The 20,000-nt window shown below is 46.4% G+C and overlaps 1 protein-coding gene across 2 annotated transcripts in view; it reads left to right on the top strand.

Annotated features, from left to right (window-relative positions):
* Window positions 1-20,000, top strand: part of nedd4a (NEDD4 E3 ubiquitin protein ligase a) — a 68,698-nt gene that overhangs the window by 47,243 nt on the left and 1,455 nt on the right. For both annotated transcript variants that reach the window (XM_063004874.1, XM_063004873.1), the window contains 21 exons: window positions 41-204; window positions 876-987; window positions 2,458-2,610; window positions 4,106-4,177; window positions 4,647-4,766; window positions 6,296-6,538; window positions 6,631-6,708; window positions 8,268-8,322; window positions 8,885-8,943; window positions 9,743-9,808; window positions 9,893-10,122; window positions 12,433-12,554; window positions 13,552-13,622; window positions 14,521-14,616; window positions 15,360-15,433; window positions 15,871-15,931; window positions 16,126-16,185; window positions 18,000-18,107; window positions 18,557-18,653; window positions 18,790-18,862; window positions 19,688-20,000. The exon at window positions 19,688-20,000 is cut by the window's right edge and continues 1,455 nt beyond it. In XM_063004874.1, coding sequence (XP_062860944.1) covers window positions 41-204; window positions 876-987; window positions 2,458-2,610; window positions 4,106-4,177; window positions 4,647-4,766; window positions 6,296-6,538; window positions 6,631-6,708; window positions 8,268-8,322; window positions 8,885-8,943; window positions 9,743-9,808; window positions 9,893-10,122; window positions 12,433-12,554; window positions 13,552-13,622; window positions 14,521-14,616; window positions 15,360-15,433; window positions 15,871-15,931; window positions 16,126-16,185; window positions 18,000-18,107; window positions 18,557-18,653; window positions 18,790-18,862; window positions 19,688-19,790 — 2,217 coding nt within the window. In that variant the 3' untranslated portion in view covers window positions 19,791-20,000. The remainder of the gene's footprint in view (window positions 1-40; window positions 205-875; window positions 988-2,457; window positions 2,611-4,105; window positions 4,178-4,646; window positions 4,767-6,295; window positions 6,539-6,630; window positions 6,709-8,267; window positions 8,323-8,884; window positions 8,944-9,742; window positions 9,809-9,892; window positions 10,123-12,432; window positions 12,555-13,551; window positions 13,623-14,520; window positions 14,617-15,359; window positions 15,434-15,870; window positions 15,932-16,125; window positions 16,186-17,999; window positions 18,108-18,556; window positions 18,654-18,789; window positions 18,863-19,687) is intronic.

The raw sequence follows: 20,000 nt of genomic DNA, 5'->3' as shown, positions 1-20,000 counted from the left end.
TCAGTGCTGTTTTGTGCCTCATTTTTGCTTTCCTTTGCAGCCTGGATGGGAGTTCCTGGACAGTCAGGAGATGTGTGGGCCGCGCAACCCTCAGCAGTTGCCCGCGCTGCCCCCCGGCTGGGAGGAGAGGCAGGACAACCTGGGCCGAACCTACTACGTCAATCACGAGAGTCGGACCACGCAGTGGCACAGACCCACCATCCAGTAATGAAACAAACACCTCACATCCGATTGGTCGTGTTTATGGTCACATGCTCACCGCACGATCGTTTCTTTACCTGAAGTCTCACAGCATTGAAGTTTGGCATGTTCTTTTTGTGTCTGTGTGGGTGTTACCTACCTCTAAAGACACACAGAAGGTGGATTATCACTGCTTGTCCCACTTTCATTTAATGGGCTGTGACTGAGGAAAGGAAGGTTGGACGGGGTCTTTACCCACTGCCGCTTATCCAGGTGCCTGTTCAAATTGGCTGCGGTGGCGGCGGTGGTGGGGGGGGGGGGGGAGTGTAACATAAAGCCTAGTGTGGCTCTCCGTACATGATACATGATGTGTGGAAACTCAACACTGATAGGTGATAAGAAGCAGCTGAGAATTGAACATGAGTCTGAGGGGGCGTGTGGTGATCCGGAACCCCTTGATCGGATCATGGTTTGTGCAAGCTGCAGCGGACTTACAGTTGGGAATTGGATATGACTAGATTCTGGGATAAAATGAGATAACAGAAAAAAAAAATACGGTAGCTCAACCTAAAAACAGAACGTTTTTACTGTTATTGCATTTATAATGCAGTGGCGCCCCCTGCAGGTGGATCAGATTAGATTTAGGTACAGAATAAACATCTAATATTAAGTAAAATATTAAATGTGTTTTTCAGGGACGTGCAGAGTGAGTCTGAGCAGAGACAGAGCACAAGCACACAGCTTCCATTCATCACACGTAGACAGATCTCCGACCACGAGGACAACGACCGCAGAGAGTCGCCTGAGGTACACACACACACACACACACACACACACACACAGGATGCACGAGGGATGCCAGTCAGCCAATCAGAAATCAGAAAAATGAGAACGTTGAAGCAGAGATGTTCACAAGTCACAAAATACGAGTCCAAGTCAAGTCACGAGTCAGTATAATCTACACAGAACATATATTAGAAATGTAGCGCAGAAATAAACACATAATCTGTAAATTCAGATAAAAACAACAACAGGTTAGCGAGTGTATTTAGCCGTTTTACTTCGTGCCTTTACTTTCCTCCTCATTGTGTAAATGAATGTAATTTCTGTAACAAGAAGGTTCCAGTTAAAAGCTTCAACTGATACGTTTTGTTTTCATTACAGAACAAAAGCGCTCGATAAATCACGGCACAGCGGCCAAAATCCAAAACACAGCAAAAACCATCATAACCGCTGCTTACCTGAGCCTCTGTTCTTCCAGATGCTATTACATTTATAAGCGTGTGTCCCATTAGGAACAGAATCCGTTATTTTGTAAATGTGCTTATAATTAAAAACCTCCAAACTTTTCCCGGTCGTGAAGTAAAACAGGAAGTGGTTAGAAAGCCGATCGAGCGTTTCATTACCACGTCATCTGTGTGACGCAAACTGAATAAATGCAGATAACAGCATTTCTTACTAACAATTGGCTGGAACGTTTACACATTACGTGCGTTGCGGGTTAAGACGGCCGGAGCGTTATTAGAAAGAAGGAAATGACACGATCAGAATGATGTCATATTATATATATACGTATATATATATATATATATATATATATATATATATAAATATATATAATTGTCACACATAACTAATGTTATCACATGCTGCTGACATTTGTTGTCTATGAGTCATATTTTGCGAGTCATGAGTCGAGTCTGAGTCATTTGAAACGAGTCAGAGTCGAGTCTGAAGTCGCAGTGTGTGCGGCTTACGTGCGACTCGGTCCCCATCTCTGGGTTAAAGCTTTTGAATGTATTTGAATCAGTGTTGTATTTGATGTGTGTGGGGTGGGGTGCGTCCTGTCGAGATCCGGCTTCTCTAGGTCAAACCCACACTAACACGATCGGCTGTGTTAGTCGTTGCTGCTGCAGTTGCGGCCTCTGCTGGCTGGTTGATGCACCTGCACCCTTCTTATTACTAGTTCTGTACTCTAACTGTAAACCCCTGAACCCTTCACCTTGAGCTTGTAGGACATCCTATTCCAAAATCCTGGGCATTAATATGGAGTTGTCTGTCTATGCGGCTTTAACAGTCTCCACTCTTCTTTAGAGTGTGTATGAGAATTTGTGTTTAAGCTCACTTCATCCTGAAGTCCCAGTTCATCCCAGAGTTCCTCTGAAACAAAGTCATAAAACCATATTTTTTTAGACATTGCTTTATGAGCGGGGCGCAGTCATACTGATGGTGTGTGTGTGTGTGTGTGTGTGTGTGTGTGTGTGTGTGTGTGTGTAGAGCTGGGAGATCATCACTGAGGATGACGGAACCCTGTACAGCAGTCAGAATCAGCTCTCCCCTCCTCCCCCGCACTCACCCGTGGACTACAGCGCCCTCTCCGAGGAGTTCTGCCGGATGCAGACGGGCGGCGAGAGACGCGCCTCTCTCACGGTGAGCGCATGATCACACACACACGATCACCTTTTTTACACTCGGAGACGGTCCTCGCAGTGTTCGGGCTGTGTGTCGGAACACACCTCGTACGTGCCGTGTCGGGGGGGGGGGGGCGTGTGGAGATCTGGGTGATTCGTAAATACTGTGGACGGCGATGTTTTCGTTCGACGTGCCTCTTTGCACGAATGTTTTGAGATCTGTGGAGATCTGAACTGGACATTGTTTGCGTTAGCCACCAGCTCGTGAGAGGCGAAGAGCGAGCGCGCCGACGCTGACCGTGCCGGATCGTCTGGTCCCTCCCGTGGTGAGTACAACCGCCAGCGCCTCGTTCTCTGCCCTCCGTACAGAAGTTGAAGCAGTGAGGGATGCTGGGAACTTTATTTCTCTTGGGAACTTGGCTCATGCTTCTCATCTTGTATCTCTGCCCTGCGTAGTTTTGTCTGACCTGGTGTCAACTGGCCTTTCGTGCGCCACGCTTATAGATACAGTACAGTGGAGGGTTTATTATGGGTACAAGAAGCACACTATATGGACAAAAGTATTGGGACACCCCTTCTAAGGTGTAATAAATCAATAATAGGCTTCCAACTTTGCAGAAACGGTTTGGAGAAGGTACTTGTCTGGGTTTAAAGAAACTCAAAACCCTGACCCCAGCCCCACTCAACAGCTCTGGAATGACCTAGAACATCAACATCAGTGCCCAGCCTTACAAATCAGCTATTTTGACCGAACGGGCACAAATTCCCATACACAGATATGCTTCAAAGTCTCATGAGGACCCTTGGACCTGAAAATATCACCTAGATGTCACCCTGGGTTTGTTTTTAAAATGGGACGTCCATGGCGCCCAGCCGGATATTCCGCTAGCACACCAGCGCCGAGATTCTGAACTCCTCGGTTCGAAACTCGGCGTCGCCACCGGTCGGCTGGGCGCCATCTGGCGGGCATAATTGACAGTGCCTGCAGCAGATACTAATTGGCCACCGTATCTGCAGGGTGGGGGCCGGACTATGTGTGTGTGGGTGAGATACGCTGTGTAAGGACCCTGATTGGCGGAAGAGACGCCTGTGCAGAATGCAGGGGCGAGAGGAGGAGGGCTGTACACGTGTCGGAGGAGGCGTGTACAGCGACGTGCTCTCCTCGGATGCATTCGGGTATCTCTCAGCAGCAGAAGACAAATTGACTCGCTAAATCAGGAGGAAAATGGGGAGAAAAGGCGTCCAAATACTTTTGGCCATATAGTGTATTTTGTGTAAAATATTGTAGTTAATCAGGATTAAATTAAGGGCCACGTGCAAACACTTCCTACTCGCAAAATATGGCAATTCCTTTTAACTGCTAAAAAGCTTATAGGGTCTCGTTTCAATACACACACACACACACTACAAACACAGGGTCATCACATGGTTCTCACTTCCAGTAGTTTAAACACTGGTTTGTGTTTATTTGTGTTATAAATAGACGTGTGTGTGTGTGTGTGTTTGTTGATTAGCCGCAGGGACACGGTAGTAGAAGGGGCAGTGCCCAGCTGCTGAGTGTAGAGGAACATCCAGCCCATCCTGTGGTGAGTAAAGCCATCATTCGCCCACATTTTGTCCACCCAGGCGACACAGACGATGCATCAAAACCAAACATAACACTAAATATACTTATTTAATAAAAACGGTCCCACTGTGGTTTACAAGATGTAACATAAACCTCCACAAGGGGGCGTTAAAAATCCCTGATGTAGCTGACACTCCTATCCGGAACGACACACAGAAGTGCTTTCAAGGTGGGCGCATGGGTGGGGAAGCGGTAAATCACGCCAGCCCACTAGTACTGACCGGCCGAGCGCCTACACGGTCAATAATTGGCTCGTCCCACTGCAATCGCGACCTGTGCTGGCTGATTGATGGAGATCGGTGCGTGACTCTCCGTGCGCGATACGGATCTCCACGTGAACCCGCCTCGTACAGGTGAAAAGGTCAGCTAATACTTTCTATATATGACGGCTGCTTCTGTGTGCTGATTTTGTTTCTCCGTCTTTGTAGATGTTGCCGACCACGGCCGGTCTGCCCCCCGGCTGGGAGGAGAAGCAGGACATCAGGGGTCGAGCTTATTACATTAACCACAACAGTCGAATTACCACCTGGACCCGACCGCTCGTCCAGGTAACACGCGACGAACACCCCGTACCTACTGTGCCCTCGAAAATGACAGTCTGTACATAATAATTGTGTCAGCAGTGCTACCAGCCTGGCCAAGTGCCCAGCAGGCACAGTCGACCATGTTTCAGGAAGGGAAGGTTGGATGGGGTTTGTCCTCATTGCTGTGTGGATGAGGCACCAGCACAGGTTTTGGAGGATTCACACAAGGCAGAGATGGGAAATATCTCTACCTACAGAAGGTAGTTCCTTGACTCTGTGTACGCGATACTGCTCTCTGTGAGACTCCGTCTCAGGAAGATGACAACCACTGAGCAAGTGTATGAGACAGCCAGAACAAAAAAGCAGCCAAGTCCTGCAAGTTACGTTACATTGGGCGTGTTACTCTCTGTACGCGATACTGCTCTCTAGAAGACTCCGTCTGTGGCTGTGCTCGGTCAGGATGGGCGTCTAAAGCGGGAGGGGAATATGATAGGACAAGATTAAGAGGGAAAAAATTGCACCCCTCCCATGTGACCACTAGTACAAACCTCGTCTTGAGTCCCTCCACGCGTCCTGCCCTATATGTGGTCATGTGGGCGTCTCATCACACGCCCAAAGTAATGTAACTTGCGGGACCTAACGTGATCCAGTAGCTGCTCTTTTAAAAAAATATATAGTATATATTTTATTTATGCATTTTCTCCCCGTTTTCTCCCTTTTAGCGGGTCCAACTGCCCGATTGCGTCACGCTTCCTCTCCACCAATGCCGATCCCCGCTCTGATTGAGGAGAACGAAGCTAACCCACGCCCCCTCCGACACGTGGGCAGCAGCCGTATGCATCTCGTCACCTACACTTTGACGAGTGCAGTGCAGCTCAGCGTTGTGTACGGAGAGACACACCCTGACAGCACTCTTTTCTCATCTCTGTGCAGGCGCCATCAATCAGCCAGCAGAGGTCGTAATTGCATCAGTCATGAGAGAGAGACCCCATCCGGCTTAGTCCCGCCCATATCTGAACAACAGGCCAATCGTTGTTCGTGTGGCCGCTCAGCCACCTCAGGCACGATGTATTCGAGATCCCAGCTCTGGTTCCAGCGTGTGTTTTTACCGCTGCGCCACCTGAGCGGCTTCCAGTAGCTGCTTTTCTGTTCTGGCCGTCTCGTACACTCGCTCAGAGGTGATCATCTTCCTCCATGAGATTTTCAGCAGAAGCTTCACATCCATATGTGGCTACTGGTCAGACCAAGGCTTTCATCAGTCGTGGCTCGGTGATGGTGCTCATCGACTTATTTTTCAAGATCCTGGTCAATTTGAACCTCATCGCCGTACTGTTGCTATATTTGAGTTTACTTCAGCTGCACGTTCTGCAGTAATTGATGCTCTGCTCTCTAAATATAAGGAGTCCTCATGTTCCACTGCATTTATCAGCATGTTATAATCCTAAACTGACTGATTGAATGATTGTGCCACTTGTTGTCCCCCACGCATTTTTAACTAGTTCTTAAAGGTTTGACTATAGAAACAGTGTTTGTGTGATATTTCTGCCCGTCAGTTGATCCAGCCGACAGACGCCGGTGCCTCGGCTCCAGCTGCCGGGGTATCTGGTCGCTCCCCGAGCCCCACGATCTACGCCCCACCCCAGCTTTCGCCTTGCGCCTCCCCTCTGCACTCGCCCGGCCATCAGCACTCGCACACGTTCGATTTCACGGGCTGCCTGCCGCCGGGCTGGGAGGTCCGGAGTGCGCCCAACGGACGGCCCTTCTTCATCAACCACCACACCAGGACCACCACATGGGTGAGTGTGGCACGTGCTTGTGTGTGTGTGTGTGTATTCGCTCCCTAACTATTCATTAACAGACTGACCTGTTGTGTCCTCTGTCCATACAGGAAGACCCTAGGCTGCGGATTCCTGCTCACATGAGAAGACGACCCTCGCTCGACCCCAACGACCTCGGGCCACTGCCGGTAAGAATCTCACCTAGGGCGCATTCACACGAGAAGTGTTTTCTATGTGGTGTGGCACCTCGCTTTTGCCGCTGATCTTTTTAAAACTGTTTGATATGAGGCGGTAAAAGCGACTCTGTACGAACCACGCGTAACGTGAGGAATTTCATTAGTGTAGAGCAGAGATGGGGACTCGAGTCAGTCGCACGAAAGTAGCACACACAGCGAGTTCAGACTCGACTCAGACTCGTTTCAAATGACTCGGACTCGACTCATGACTCGCAAAAAATGACCCTCTAGCGTCAGCATGTGTTAACATTAGTTATGTGTGACAGTTAACCCGTTTTGGCCGTCTTAACCCGCAACGCACGCAATGTGTAAATGTTCCAGCCAGCTTCCGGCGTAGTGATGAAGCGTCGCTCCCTACTCCATACACAGTCTAAAGTTCACTTCATTTGAACATTTTCGTCACCTTTGGATTAGATTCTCACTTAAAATGGTGGAGTACCCTACGTAGTGCACTTCACAGGAACGACTGGTGTGAATGGAACGCTCCTACAGAATCGACGCTAATGGTTGTAAGAACCGCTTTCTGAACCAATCAGAGCTTCTGATTGTAATTGTTAGTAAGAAACGCTGTTATTTGCATTTATTCGGTTTGCGTCACACAGATGACGTGGTAATGAAACGCTCGATCGGCTTTCTAACGACTTCCTGTTTTACTTCACGACCGGGAAAAGTTTGGAGGTTTTTAATTATAAGCACATTTACAAAATAACGGATTCTGTTCCTAATGGGACGCACGCTTATAAATGTAATAGCATCTGGAAGAACAGAAGCTCAGGTAAGCAGCGGTTATGGATTTTTTTAGCTGTGTTTTTGTAATGAAAACAAAACGTATCAGTTGAAGCTTTTAACTGGAAGCTTCTTGTTACAGAAATTACATTTATTTACACAATGAGGAGGAAAGTAAAGGCACGAAGTAAAACGGCTAAATACACTCGCTAACCTGTTGTTGTTTTTATCTGAACTTACAGATTATTTCTTTATTTCTGCGCTACATTTACAATATATGTTTTGTGTTTATTATATTGACTCGTGACTTGACTCGTACTCGTATTTTGTGACTTGTGAACATCTCTGGTGGAGACACTTATGAGCAGTAATAATGAAGAGGAGTTTAGTGCTCCTGTCTCCTTCTTTTACTGCATTAAACCACGTTAAGCTTTATTTTTAACCAGAAGTGTTTTAGACTCTGGGAGAAGCTGATTCTGATTCTCACAGTTTCTCAGATCCTCGAGCTGTAACACAAGTTTAAAAGTGAAACAGGGAGGAAAATCCAGATAAACACAGATACATGTGGAGCTGTAACACTGGATCTGACGCTTATTCCACACTAATGCAGATTCGTCTCATATTCACACTTTAATGGCGTTTTACAGCACCGCTCAAGCCGAGCGCTGATCAAAGCGGCAATTTGCGCCGAGGCTAGATGCAACAAATGTTATAAGAATTTTGTATTAAGCTCTGTGTGTGTGTGTGTGTGTGTGTGTGTGTGTGTGTGTGTGTGTGTCCTGTAGCCTGGATGGGAGGAGAGGGTTCACACTGACGGCAGAATCTTCTACATCGATCACAGTAAGCACAACCACATTCCTGAAGTTGCCCACCATATGGTCAAAAGTATTGGGACGCCCCTTCTAATGATGGAATTCATGTGTTTCAACCATAACAGTTGCTAACAGGTGTAATAAATCAGCTATATGAAGGAAATTGTATGCTTCCAACTTTGCAGCAACAGTTTAGGGAAGGTCCTTCCTGTTCTGTAAAGACATGAAGAAACCCCAGTGTCCTGCACAGAGCTCTGACCTCAGCCCTACTTAACAGCTCTGGTATGAACCGGAACATCAACTGATGCTTTTTTAAACGACATCAACCCAGCCATAGAAATCTGCTCTTTTTTACCAAACAGGCACAAATTCCCACAGTCATAATTCTGAAAAGCTAAAAAGATCACATTTACATTTACAAAGCGACTTACAGTAATGTGACAGTATACAGTCTAAGCAGTTTTAGAGCAGAGGTTTAAGGGCCTTTCTAATACCATTTGTTGTCAGGTGTCCAAATACTTTTGGCCATATAGTGTGTGTGTGTGTGTGTAGTGATGCAGTGTGATGACGTGAACTTGTCTCGTTTGCAGACACTAAGAACACACAGTGGGAAGATCCCCGACTGCAGAACTCGGCCATTACTGGACCAGTGAGTGACTCTCTTCTGGACGAGTGTGTAAAAAGTCTGAGGCCCATATTGGAAATGCTAATATTTTCCATATATCATAATCTTCCCATATTTAATACGGTGTTTTTTATTCTAAATAATTGTAGATTAGAAGTGAAGCAATACAACGATTACCAATAAGAATTGCGTGTGTGTTGTGCTGGTATGAGTGGATCAGACACAGCAGCGCTGCTGGAGTTATTAAACACCTCACTGTCACTGCTGGACTGAGAATAGTCCACCAACCAAAAATATCAATCCAACAGCGCCCCGTGGGCAGCGTCCTGTGACCACTGATGAAGGTCTGGAAGATGACCGACTCAAACAGCAGCAATAGATGAGCGATCGTCTCTGACTTTACATCTACAAGGTGGACCGACTAGGTAGGAGTGTCTTATAGAGTGGACAGTGAGTGGACACGGTGTTTAAAAACTCCAGCAGCGCTGCTGTGTCTGATCCACTCATACCAGCACAACACACACTAACACACCACCACCATGTCAGTGAAGAACAGGCTAAAACGAAAGCAGAGAAACAGATGGACTACAGTCAGTAATTGTAGAACTATAAAGTGTTTCTATATGGTAAGTAGAGCTGATAAAATAAACAGTGAGTGTAGAAACAAGGAGGTGGTTTTAATGTTATGGCTGATCGGTGTATATACCAGTTTGGCACAGATGGCACCAATTACGTCTGTAACCAAACCTATAAATTTTCCAAATGCAAATGTATGGAAGTGCATGTTAATAAAGACGTAGCTAATCAGATCTGTACGTTGCAGGCCGTGCCTTACTCCAGAGACTACAAACAGAAGTACGAATACTTCCGCAGGAAACTCAAGAAACCGGTACGACTCGTTATATCTGCCGTATCGTTCACACACGCTCTATAAAGAACAAATAATACGACTCTCGTCCTCTTCCTCCTGCAGGCAGACATACCCAATCGCTTCGAGATGTCCGTGCGGCGGAACGCCCTGCTGGAGGATTCGTACCGCCGCATCCTGTCGGTCAAGCGCCCCGACCTGCTGAAGGCCCGCCTCTGGGTGGAGTTCGCCGGGGAGAAGGGGCTGGACTACGGGGGCGTGGCCCGAGAGTGGTTCTTCCTCATCTCCAAGGAGATGTTTAATCCTTATTATGGGCTGTTTGAGTACTCTGCATTGTGAGTCGTTCTTCTGTGCATGAACTATATGGTCGAAAGTATCTGGACACCTAGTTTCTGCTCAAACCATGAGGTCTGAGGGAACTGGCGGTCATTCAGTTGAGAGAATTGTTAGAATTGTTAGTTATTCTTAGAAATGGGTGCATAGGGTATATATATATATATATATATATATATATATATATATATATATATAGGTAGGTATACCCCTCTTAGAAATAGGTGTATAGGGTGTATAAATATATATAGATATAGATATAGATATATCCCTCTTAGAAATGGGTGTATAGGGTGTATAAATATATATAGATATACAGTGTATCACAAAAGTGAGTACACCCCTCACATTTCTGCAGATATTTAAGTATATCTTTTCATGGGACAACACTGACAAAATGACACTTTGACACAATGAAAAGTAGTCTGTGTGCAGCTTATATAACAGTGTAAATGTATTCTTCCCTCAAAATATCTCAATATACAGCCATTAATGTCTAAACCACCGGCAACAAAAGTGAGTACACCCCTAAGAGACTACACCCCTAAATGTCCAAATTGAGCACTGCTTGTCATTTTCCCTCCAAAATGTCATGTGACTTGTTAGGGTTACTAGGTCTCAGGTGTGCATAGGGAGCAGGTGTGTTCAATTTAGTAGTACAGCTCTCACACTCTCTCATACTGGTCACTGAAAGTTCCAACATGGCACCTCATGGCAAAGAACTCTCTGAGGATCTTAAAAGATGAATTGTTGCGCTACATGAAGATGGCCAAGGCTACAAGAAGATTGCCAACACCCTGAAACTGAGCTGCAGCACAGTGACCAAGATCATCCAGCGTTTTAAAAGAGCAGGGTCCACTCAGAACAGACCTCGCGTTGGTCGTCCAAAGAAGCTGAGTGCACGTGCTCAGCGTCACATCCAACTGCTGTCTTTGAAAGATAGGCGCAGAAGTGCTGTCAGCATTGCTGCAGAGATTGAAAAGGTGGGGGGTCAGCCTGTCAGTGCTCAGACCATACGCCGCACACTACATCAAATTGGTCTGCATGGCTGTCACCCCAGAAGGAAGCCTCTTCTGAAGTCTCTACACAAGAAAGCCCGCAAACAGTTTGCTGAAGACATGTCAACAAAGGACATGGATTACTGGAACTATGTCCTATGGTCTGATGAGACCAAGATTAATTTGTTTGGTTCAGATGGTCTCAAGCATGTGTGGCGGCAATCAGGTGAGGAGTACAAAGATAAGTGTGTCATGCCTACAGTCAAGCATGGTGGTGGGAATGCCATGGTCTGGGGCTGCATGAGTGCAGCAGGTGTTGGGGAGTTACATTTCATTGAGGGACACATGAACTCCAATATGTACTGTGAAATACTGAAGCAGAGCATGATCCCCTCCCTCCGGAAACTGGGTCGCAGGGCAGTGTTCCAGCATGATAATGACCCCAAACACACCTCTAAGACGACCACTGCTTTATTGAAGAGGCTGAGGGTAAAGGTGATGGACTGGCCAAGCATGTCTCCAGACCTAAACCCAATAGAACATCTTTGGGGCATCCTCAAGCGGAAGGTGGAGGAGCGCAAAGTCTCGAATATCCGCCAGCTCCGTGATGTCGTCATGGAGGAGTGGAAAAGCATTCCAGTGGCAACCTGTGAAGCTCTGGTAAACTCCATGCCCAGGAGAGTTAAGGCAGTTCTGGGAAATAATGGTGGCCACACAAAATATTGACACTTCAGGAACTTTCACTAAGGGGTGTACTCACTTTTGTTGCCGGTGGTTTAGACATTAATGGCTGTATATTGAGTTATTTTGAGGGAAGAATAAATTTACACTGTTATATAAGCTGCACACAGACTACTTTTCATTGTGTCAAAGTGTCATTTTGTCAGTGTTGTCCCATGAAAAGATATACTTAAATATCTGCAGAAATGTGAGGGGTGTACTCACTTTTGTGATACACTGTATATAGATATAGATATATCCCTCTTAGAAATTAGTGTATAGGGTGTATATTTATAGGTATACCCCTTTAGAAATGGGTGTGGCTGAAACACCTGTACTCAACAATAAAGAGGTGTGTTCACATACTTTTCACCACATTGCGTATTCTCCATGCTTTAAATGAAACACACGAAGGTTCAGAACGATGTTGGATATAATGCATCAACAGTACCAGTACAAAAATAAGTGCCTTTATAGCTTTATTAAGTTTATTGAGTTTATTGAGTTGATAGCTGCAGAGTCCAAATATTTTTTGAATGCCTGCAAGATCCGAAACCCTCTCTGAGTCTCTTCTGGTTTAAATTTGATCTACAGGGATAATTTCACCCTCCAGATCAACCCGAACTCGGGTCTTTGTAACGAGGATCATCTCTCCTACTTCAAATTCATCGGCCGGGTGGCGGGGATGGCCGTGTACCACAGCAAGCTGCTGGACGGTAGGTGGAAGCTTATTACATCATTTTCAGGTCTTTATTTTATGTTGGTCAGAGTCTCAGCCAAAGCAGTAAGATGAATTAGGCGATTAAATACATGAGTATTAAATAGTTGTATTTGAGGCACGTGGGTGGTGCAGAGGTCTGGTGGAGTGTTTGAACCCAGCCGGGCACCCACACAAACGCAGTCGGCTTTTTGAAAGAGGGAAGGTCGGGCGGGGTCTCCGGGACTGGTCCGAGTACCTTTGAAGGGGGTGGGGGAGATGGTCACATTGAGCCTAGCATAACTCTTTGGACAAAAGTATTGGGACACCCTCTCTAATGTGTAATAAATCAATTACTCACTCACTTTCCTAACCGCTTATCCAATCTGGCGCCTATCTTAGCTTTTCAATGGGCGCAAGGCACACAGTAACACCCTGGATGGGGCGCCAGTCCATCGCAGGGCAGACACACACACACACACTCATACACACACCCATAGGGCAATTCAGTGTCTCCAATTAACCCGACTGCACGTCTTTGGACTGTGGGAGGAAACCGGAGCTCCCGCAGGAAACCCACGCAGACACGGGGAGAACATGCAAACTCCGCACAGAAAGGACCGGGACCGCCCCGCCTGTGGATCGAACCCAGGACCTGCTTGTTGTGAGGCGACAGTGGGTTTAAAGAAACTTCAGTGTCCTCTACAGATCCCTGACCTCAGCACCACTCAACAGCTCTGGAATGAACTGGAACATCAACATCAGTACCCACACATACAAATCAGCTCTTTAAACTGAATGGGCACAAATTCCCATAGACATACTTCTTGTGTCTTGTGAGAAGCCTTCTCAGAAGACTAGCTGTTGCTCTAACTGAAAAGATCACATAGAGGTCACTCTGTTTTAATAGCATTAGTTGGACGTCCAACAAGCTCCTGGTCAGGTGTCCGAATACTTTTGGCTGTATAGTGTATTTTTTTAAATAAAGCTCTCGCTCTCTTTTCTGTCCTCCACAGCGTTCTTCATCCGTCCGTTCTATAAGATGATGCTGCAGAAGCCGATCACGTTACAGGACATGGAATCTGTGGTGAGTGAGGACTGGGAACTTCAAGAACATCCCATAATTCCATTACTGTATATATTATGTATATTATTTAAAAGTATGTGGACACCCCTTCTAATGATCAGGTGTTTCATTCAGCCACATCCATTTCTAACCCTTATGAACATCTTCGGGAAGATTCCTCACAAATACTCTTTTGATTGAACGGGCACAAATTCCCACAGACACATGAACGTATTAAAGCCTGTGGTTTTAGAACGGCATGTAGCTCATGGTCAGGCGTCCGGAAACTTTTTGGGCGAACAGCATGTGCTGTAATATCGTGTTATGGTTCACACTATGCAAGTGATGCCAGACACACTGGGACCCTGATCAGGAAGAAGCGGTTGTTGAAAATTTATTCATTCATTACTCTACCCTGATAGACAGACAGACAGACAGACAGACAGACAGACAGACAGACAGATAGATAGATAGACAGATAGATAGACAGACAGACATAGACAGACAGACAGACCGACAGATACTTTATTGATCTCAAAGGAAATTAGAGTTAGAGAGTTAAAGAATTAGAGAGAAATTACAGGAAATTAGATCAGACGCTGGGATCCAGGGTTTGAATCAGCCAGTCGGACATCTACATACGGACATGATTGGCTACGTCTGAGAGGTGGAGATGGTGTCCAGGGTGTGTTACTGCACTGTGTCCAGTGATTCTAGGGAAAACGGAACCACCACGACCATGATCAGGATGAAACAATCCCTACGTTACCCTGTTTTTTATTTAAGTGTGTGCGTGTGTGTGTGTGTGTGTGCGTGTGTGTGTGTGCGTGCGTGTGTGTGTGTGTGTGTGCGTGCGTGTGTGTGTGTGTGTGTGTGTGTGTGTGTGTGTGTGTGTGTGCATGCATGCTTGCCATTCCAGGACAGCGAGTACTTCAACTCACTCAAATGGATCCTGGAGAACGATCCATCAGACCTGGACCTGCGCTTCACCATCGATGAGGAGCTCTTCGGTCAGGTACGAATTCTGATAAGGGTTTGAGACCAGAACTGCAGGAACTATCAACATTTATCTCTATAATTCTCTTCAGCATATCGGAGAACTGCAAAATTAATGCTAGCCCAGCGACACCAGGATGGAAAGAAACAAATGAGCCAAATTAATGTCTGAAAAAAACGATTTATCACTGGATTCAGTTCTTTTAGAGGCGTTTTGACGTATTATTGTGCTTTTTATTGCATTTGCTGTGTCAGTGAGATACCCCTGTGCCTTTTAGACACCTGGCCTTGTTGATATCACAGATTTGAATTCGAAAGCTTAGTCAGGCCGCCTCTACTTTCAAATCGAGGAGGCTGTGATGCAGCCGCCTGTCTTTTTTTTCACCTGCCAGGGGCGCAGTTTCACAGGGAGCCACACACTGCCCTAGTGACGAGGAACCCTGTTTCAGCCAGTTTCAGTCCCTCAAGGTGCCCGACCGGCTGATAGCAGAGCTCAGATTCAAACTCGAGAGCTTGAGATCTCAGGGCTAGCGTGTTTTACCACTCCACCACTCGAGCGCCTCAGTTTTAACTTCAAGCGCCTTTATTTACAACAGTTAGCTCATCATTTGGATTGCAGGAAACTGCAGCAATGTTAATCTTTAAATCTGCCTCAAGATATCTTTGTTCTTCTGCTTAACCGGACAGGAAGTTACCGTGTGGTCAGTAAACAGGCCGGACGGTTAAATTGACCTTTCTCCTAACAGCCTGCTGTTCTTACAGACACACCAGCACGAGCTGAAGCCTGGCGGAGCAGATATCATCATCACGGACGACAACAAGAAGGAATACATTCAGTAAGTTATTATACATACACATTCGCCGGCCACTTTGTTAGGAGCGCAGTACACCGGCGCATTCACGTGATAATCCAATCAGCCTCAATCATGTCGCAGCAGCAGAATGCAAACAGTCGTACAGTCGAGGGCAGTTGTAGCCTAGTGGTTAAGGTACTGGACTAGTAATCAAAAGGTCGCTGGTTCAAGCCCCACCACTGCCAGTTTTCTACAGAGAGCATGCAGGCATTGATTCTGGACATCGGATCAATGGAAGACGTCCAAGATCATGTGGACGGCCGGGGAAGAGACGGACAATAAACGTCAAATGTACAGATGTTAAAGGACCTTCAGTGGGCTTGTGGAGTCCAGCTGTGGGTTGATCAGAGTTGTGTGATGCTGCACAAATCATTATGTGGCAAATGAGTGAGTTTACGTTACCGTCTTCTGCTTTCCAGTCTCGTCATGCAGTGGAGGTTCGTGAACCGGGTTCAGAAGCAGATGTCGGCCTTCAAGGAGGTAAGACTTTCTCTCTCTTTCTCTCTCTCTTTCTTTCTTTCTCTCTCTTTCGTTTGTTCTGCTCTCTCAGTTGTTCATGTGTGGACACCATGGTGAGATAAAGTTCTGTCCTGATTTGCTTTGTCCTCGTGGCTGTAGTAACAGTGCTGTGAGGAGCTGTGTATCTCAGTCCATCTCTCTATGATCTATCACAGGGCTTCTACGAGCTCATCCCTCTGGATCTGATCAAGATCTTCGACGAGAACGAGCTAGAGGTGAGTACCGCCGCTTCTCAGCCCCAAAACTATCGGCACCCCGCCCCCCACGGTCTCTGTGATCTGTTAGATCAGTCGTATGCTACACATATAAGGACAGAACTGTAATCTTTAATTCGAGCTTATTTATTCTAATTATTTATTCTAGAACAGAAAAACATGAAAACAAAACGTGTCACAATTATTGGCACCCCTGCATTTAGTAGCACGTACACTGGGTCCAATGTACATGCTACTACAACTCAGTTTACTGTAGATACATCTGTACAGCTCCAGCCATCACTCCTGCACCCAGAGAGGCTTCAGACCTCAAAAGTGAACTGAACCAAGATGAAGCAAAAATGAAACATGTTTAATGAGTGATTAAACAAGTGCAAAGATGTCTTAAATACAACAAGTTCTCACACTGCTTTCTGTCTGTCGGCCCTGGGGGGGCCTACAGGACATCACCAGTAGACAGCCTATGCATTGAAGCAAACGAGCCACCGATCCACATGAGATGGCAACAAATTGCTTTAAAATATGCAATAAAAACATACTGCAACAAACAAAACCCGGCATACCAATCCATCTATGGAAATAGGTTTCAACATATGTACGAGGCGAAACCCAACTTCATACAGCCTTTAGGAATCCGCATAAAGGATGATTTGAAAGATCTAAAAATAAACATGTACACACTTGCAAAATTCCAAGAACCGCTCCCCCCATGGAACCCTCGAAAGCCAAAGGTTATTCTGTCACTCGCAGAAAACAGGAAAGAAAGAACAGAACCAATGGAATATCAGGGAAAATTCCTTGAACTAAGAGAAAAGCATCCAAACCACAGAACAATATATACAGATGGATCCAAAACAGAATCACACGTCGCAGCAGCGTTCTTTACTGCAACACACGACCACAGCATCCGTCTCCCAACAATCTGCTCCATTTCCACAGCCGAAGCCTCCTCGATATTAATAGCCCTAGAATACATTCAGAAAGAGAAACACAAAGACTTTCTAATATGCAGTGACTCAAAGTCTTGCCTACAGGCACTGGACTCCATGGACACAGAGAACTCAATAATAAGCCAAAATTTTGATCTAAGACGAGGAACTGAAAGATAAGCAATACAATATAAAATACTGTTGGATACCAGGACACTGTGGGATACAGGGAAACGAAAGAGTCAGGACATAACCTTTCTCCCCATCCCAGTCACAGATACCATCCCAATAATAAAAGCTTTCATAAACACAAAATGGCAAGAGAAATGGGACAACCAAACCAACAACAAACTCCAAGAAATCAAACCTAACATAAAACCGATAGGTTACAAGATGGAGAACCGACACCACCAAGTCATCCACACAAGTTTGCGCATAGGACACTCGCAATTGACGCACAAACATCTACTTACAGGAGACGAACCCCCTACCTGCCAGAACTGCAACGTGACCCTGACCATTAAACATATACTGATTGAATGCCCTAGCCTGCAGCCACAAAGACAGCAACACTTCCGTGCTGACAACATCAAAGATCTCTTCGAAAAGACCTCACCAGGGAAAATACATCATTACTTAGCTCACGTCAAACTAGTACACCTTATGTAATAAAAGAAATGATGGGAGTACCAAGCCGCACCTCGCCCTCTAAAAACTTGATCAGCTTTATATGAAACGGAAACTTGACATGCCACGTATATGGGCTTAATCGTGCTGACGTTGCAATAAATCCCAGCTATCATCATCATCATCTTTCTGTCTGTCTTATTTTGTCTTTCTACTTTCTTTCTGTCTTTCTTTCTTTTTTTCTTTCTGCTCTCTCAGTTGTTGATGTGCGGTCTGGGTGACGTAGACGTGAACGACTGGAGGGAGAACACCAAGTATAAGAACAACTACGGACCCAATCATGCCGTCATCCAGTGGTTCTGGAAGGTGAGCTTTAAGTTCTTAAGTAGCTTTAATTAAAAGTTTACTTTATTGAAAGACAGTTTGGGTTAAGGGCCTTGCTCAGGGGCCCAACAGTTTAGTACGTGGGCACTGGGGTGGCGCGGAGGTCTGACGTGGTAGCACACCACTGTGAGTTTGAATCTCAGCAAAGCTGCTGACCATGACGGCACAGTTAGCCATGTTTGAGGGAGGGAAGATCGGACAGGGGCCGTTGCTGCGATATACAATCTCCAGGACTGTTTCGGGCACAGAATGGGGGGGGGGGGGGTCTCAAATGGAGCTTAGTGTGGCTTTCTGTATGCGACGTACGTAGCTCTGTATGGAAACCGTACACTGGCAGGAATCGGATATGACTAAATTGGGTGGTAACAGTTTGGAACGTTTACTTGCACGTGCACCAGGTATTTTATAATCCTCTGTTCTCCTGACCTCAGGCTGTTCTGCTGATGGACGCCGAGAAGCGAATCCGCCTGCTCCAGTTCGTGACGGGCACGTCCCGCGTCCCCATGAACGGCTTCGCCGAGCTTTACGGTCGGTCACGCCCCGCCTTCTTATCGATCTAAATAAAACGTGTGTTGCTTAGGTGATGGTGTTGTGGTGTTACCATGGCAACAGTGCATTCGTTGACGATCGACTGTCCTTCTTTTTATTGTTTGTGCGTGGTCAGGGTCCAACGGGCCGCAGCTATTCACTATAGAGCAGTGGGGAACCAGAGAGAAACTTCCCAGAGCTCACACATGGTGAGGATCACACACACACACACACACACACACACACACACACACACACACACTTCCTTTATATATACATTTACATTTACATTTTCAGCATTTAGCAGACGCCTTTATCCAAAGCGACTTACATTACAGTTACAGTATACAGTCTGAGCAATTGAGGGTTAAGGGCCTTGCTCAAGGGCCCAACAGCAGCAACCTGACCCTCTGGTCACTGGTCCAGTACCTTGACCACTAGGCTACTGCAGCTTTATATATTCACGTCTGGCCAGAAGTATGTGGACACCCCTATTAATAAATATATATGGACACCCCACCTGTGTATTGACCACGTCATATTTGTGCCAACAGTTTGGGGAAGGCCCTTTTTGTTCCAGAACGACATGGCTTGATAAGTCTGTATTCTTCGGGATGAATTGGAACGTCGCTCATGAGCCAGGCCTTCTTGTCTAGTAACAGTGCCTGATCTCACAAATGCCCTAATAATCTGGCATCAGGAAGTTTGGCATGTTATCACCATGGTGGGTAGCACTGTCTCCTCACAGCAAGAAGGTCCTGGGTCCTTTCTGTGTGGAGTTTGCATGTTCTCCCCGCCCCTACCAGGTGAAAAGAAGCGATTCGCAGTGATGCGCATGATGCGACACATCGTCCCTCCTCATTCAGGGATGAGAGAAACCCACAACTGATTAAAAAATAACTGTGTTATTGGCCACAACTGATAAAAAAATTGATAAACAAGGTGCATTTAAGGGCGTGGCTCTCGGGGGGGGGGGGGGGGGGGGGTAAACCAAAGGGAGGGGCTAATGACTGTACCTTTAATCCTCGTGCCAGCTTCAACCGCCTGGATCTGCCTCCGTACGAGTCTTTCGAGGAGCTGCGGGAGAAGCTGAACATCGCCATCGAGAACGCTCAGGGCTTCGACGGGGTCGACTAGAAGCGCCGCGCCTCGTCACGTCACGCCGCCCAGAGTATCGCCATGGAGACGTGATGGGGAAACGGGGAAACCCCTGGCTCGCTGCTGGACCCCGAACGTCGGTCCGTCTTCAGTCTCTCAAGGACGACGCCGTAATGAATGTGAACCGTGAACGTTTACTCACGATCTACTTTTCTATCGCGCTTCGAGTCCACGTCTGGAGAACTTCAG

Source organism: Trichomycterus rosablanca, chromosome 11, assembly GCF_030014385.1.
Source record: "Trichomycterus rosablanca isolate fTriRos1 chromosome 11, fTriRos1.hap1, whole genome shotgun sequence".
Taxonomy (NCBI): Eukaryota; Metazoa; Chordata; class Actinopteri; order Siluriformes; family Trichomycteridae; genus Trichomycterus; species Trichomycterus rosablanca.
Note: the sequence above shows the minus strand (reverse complement) of the source record. Positions and strands in the feature narration are given on the sequence as shown.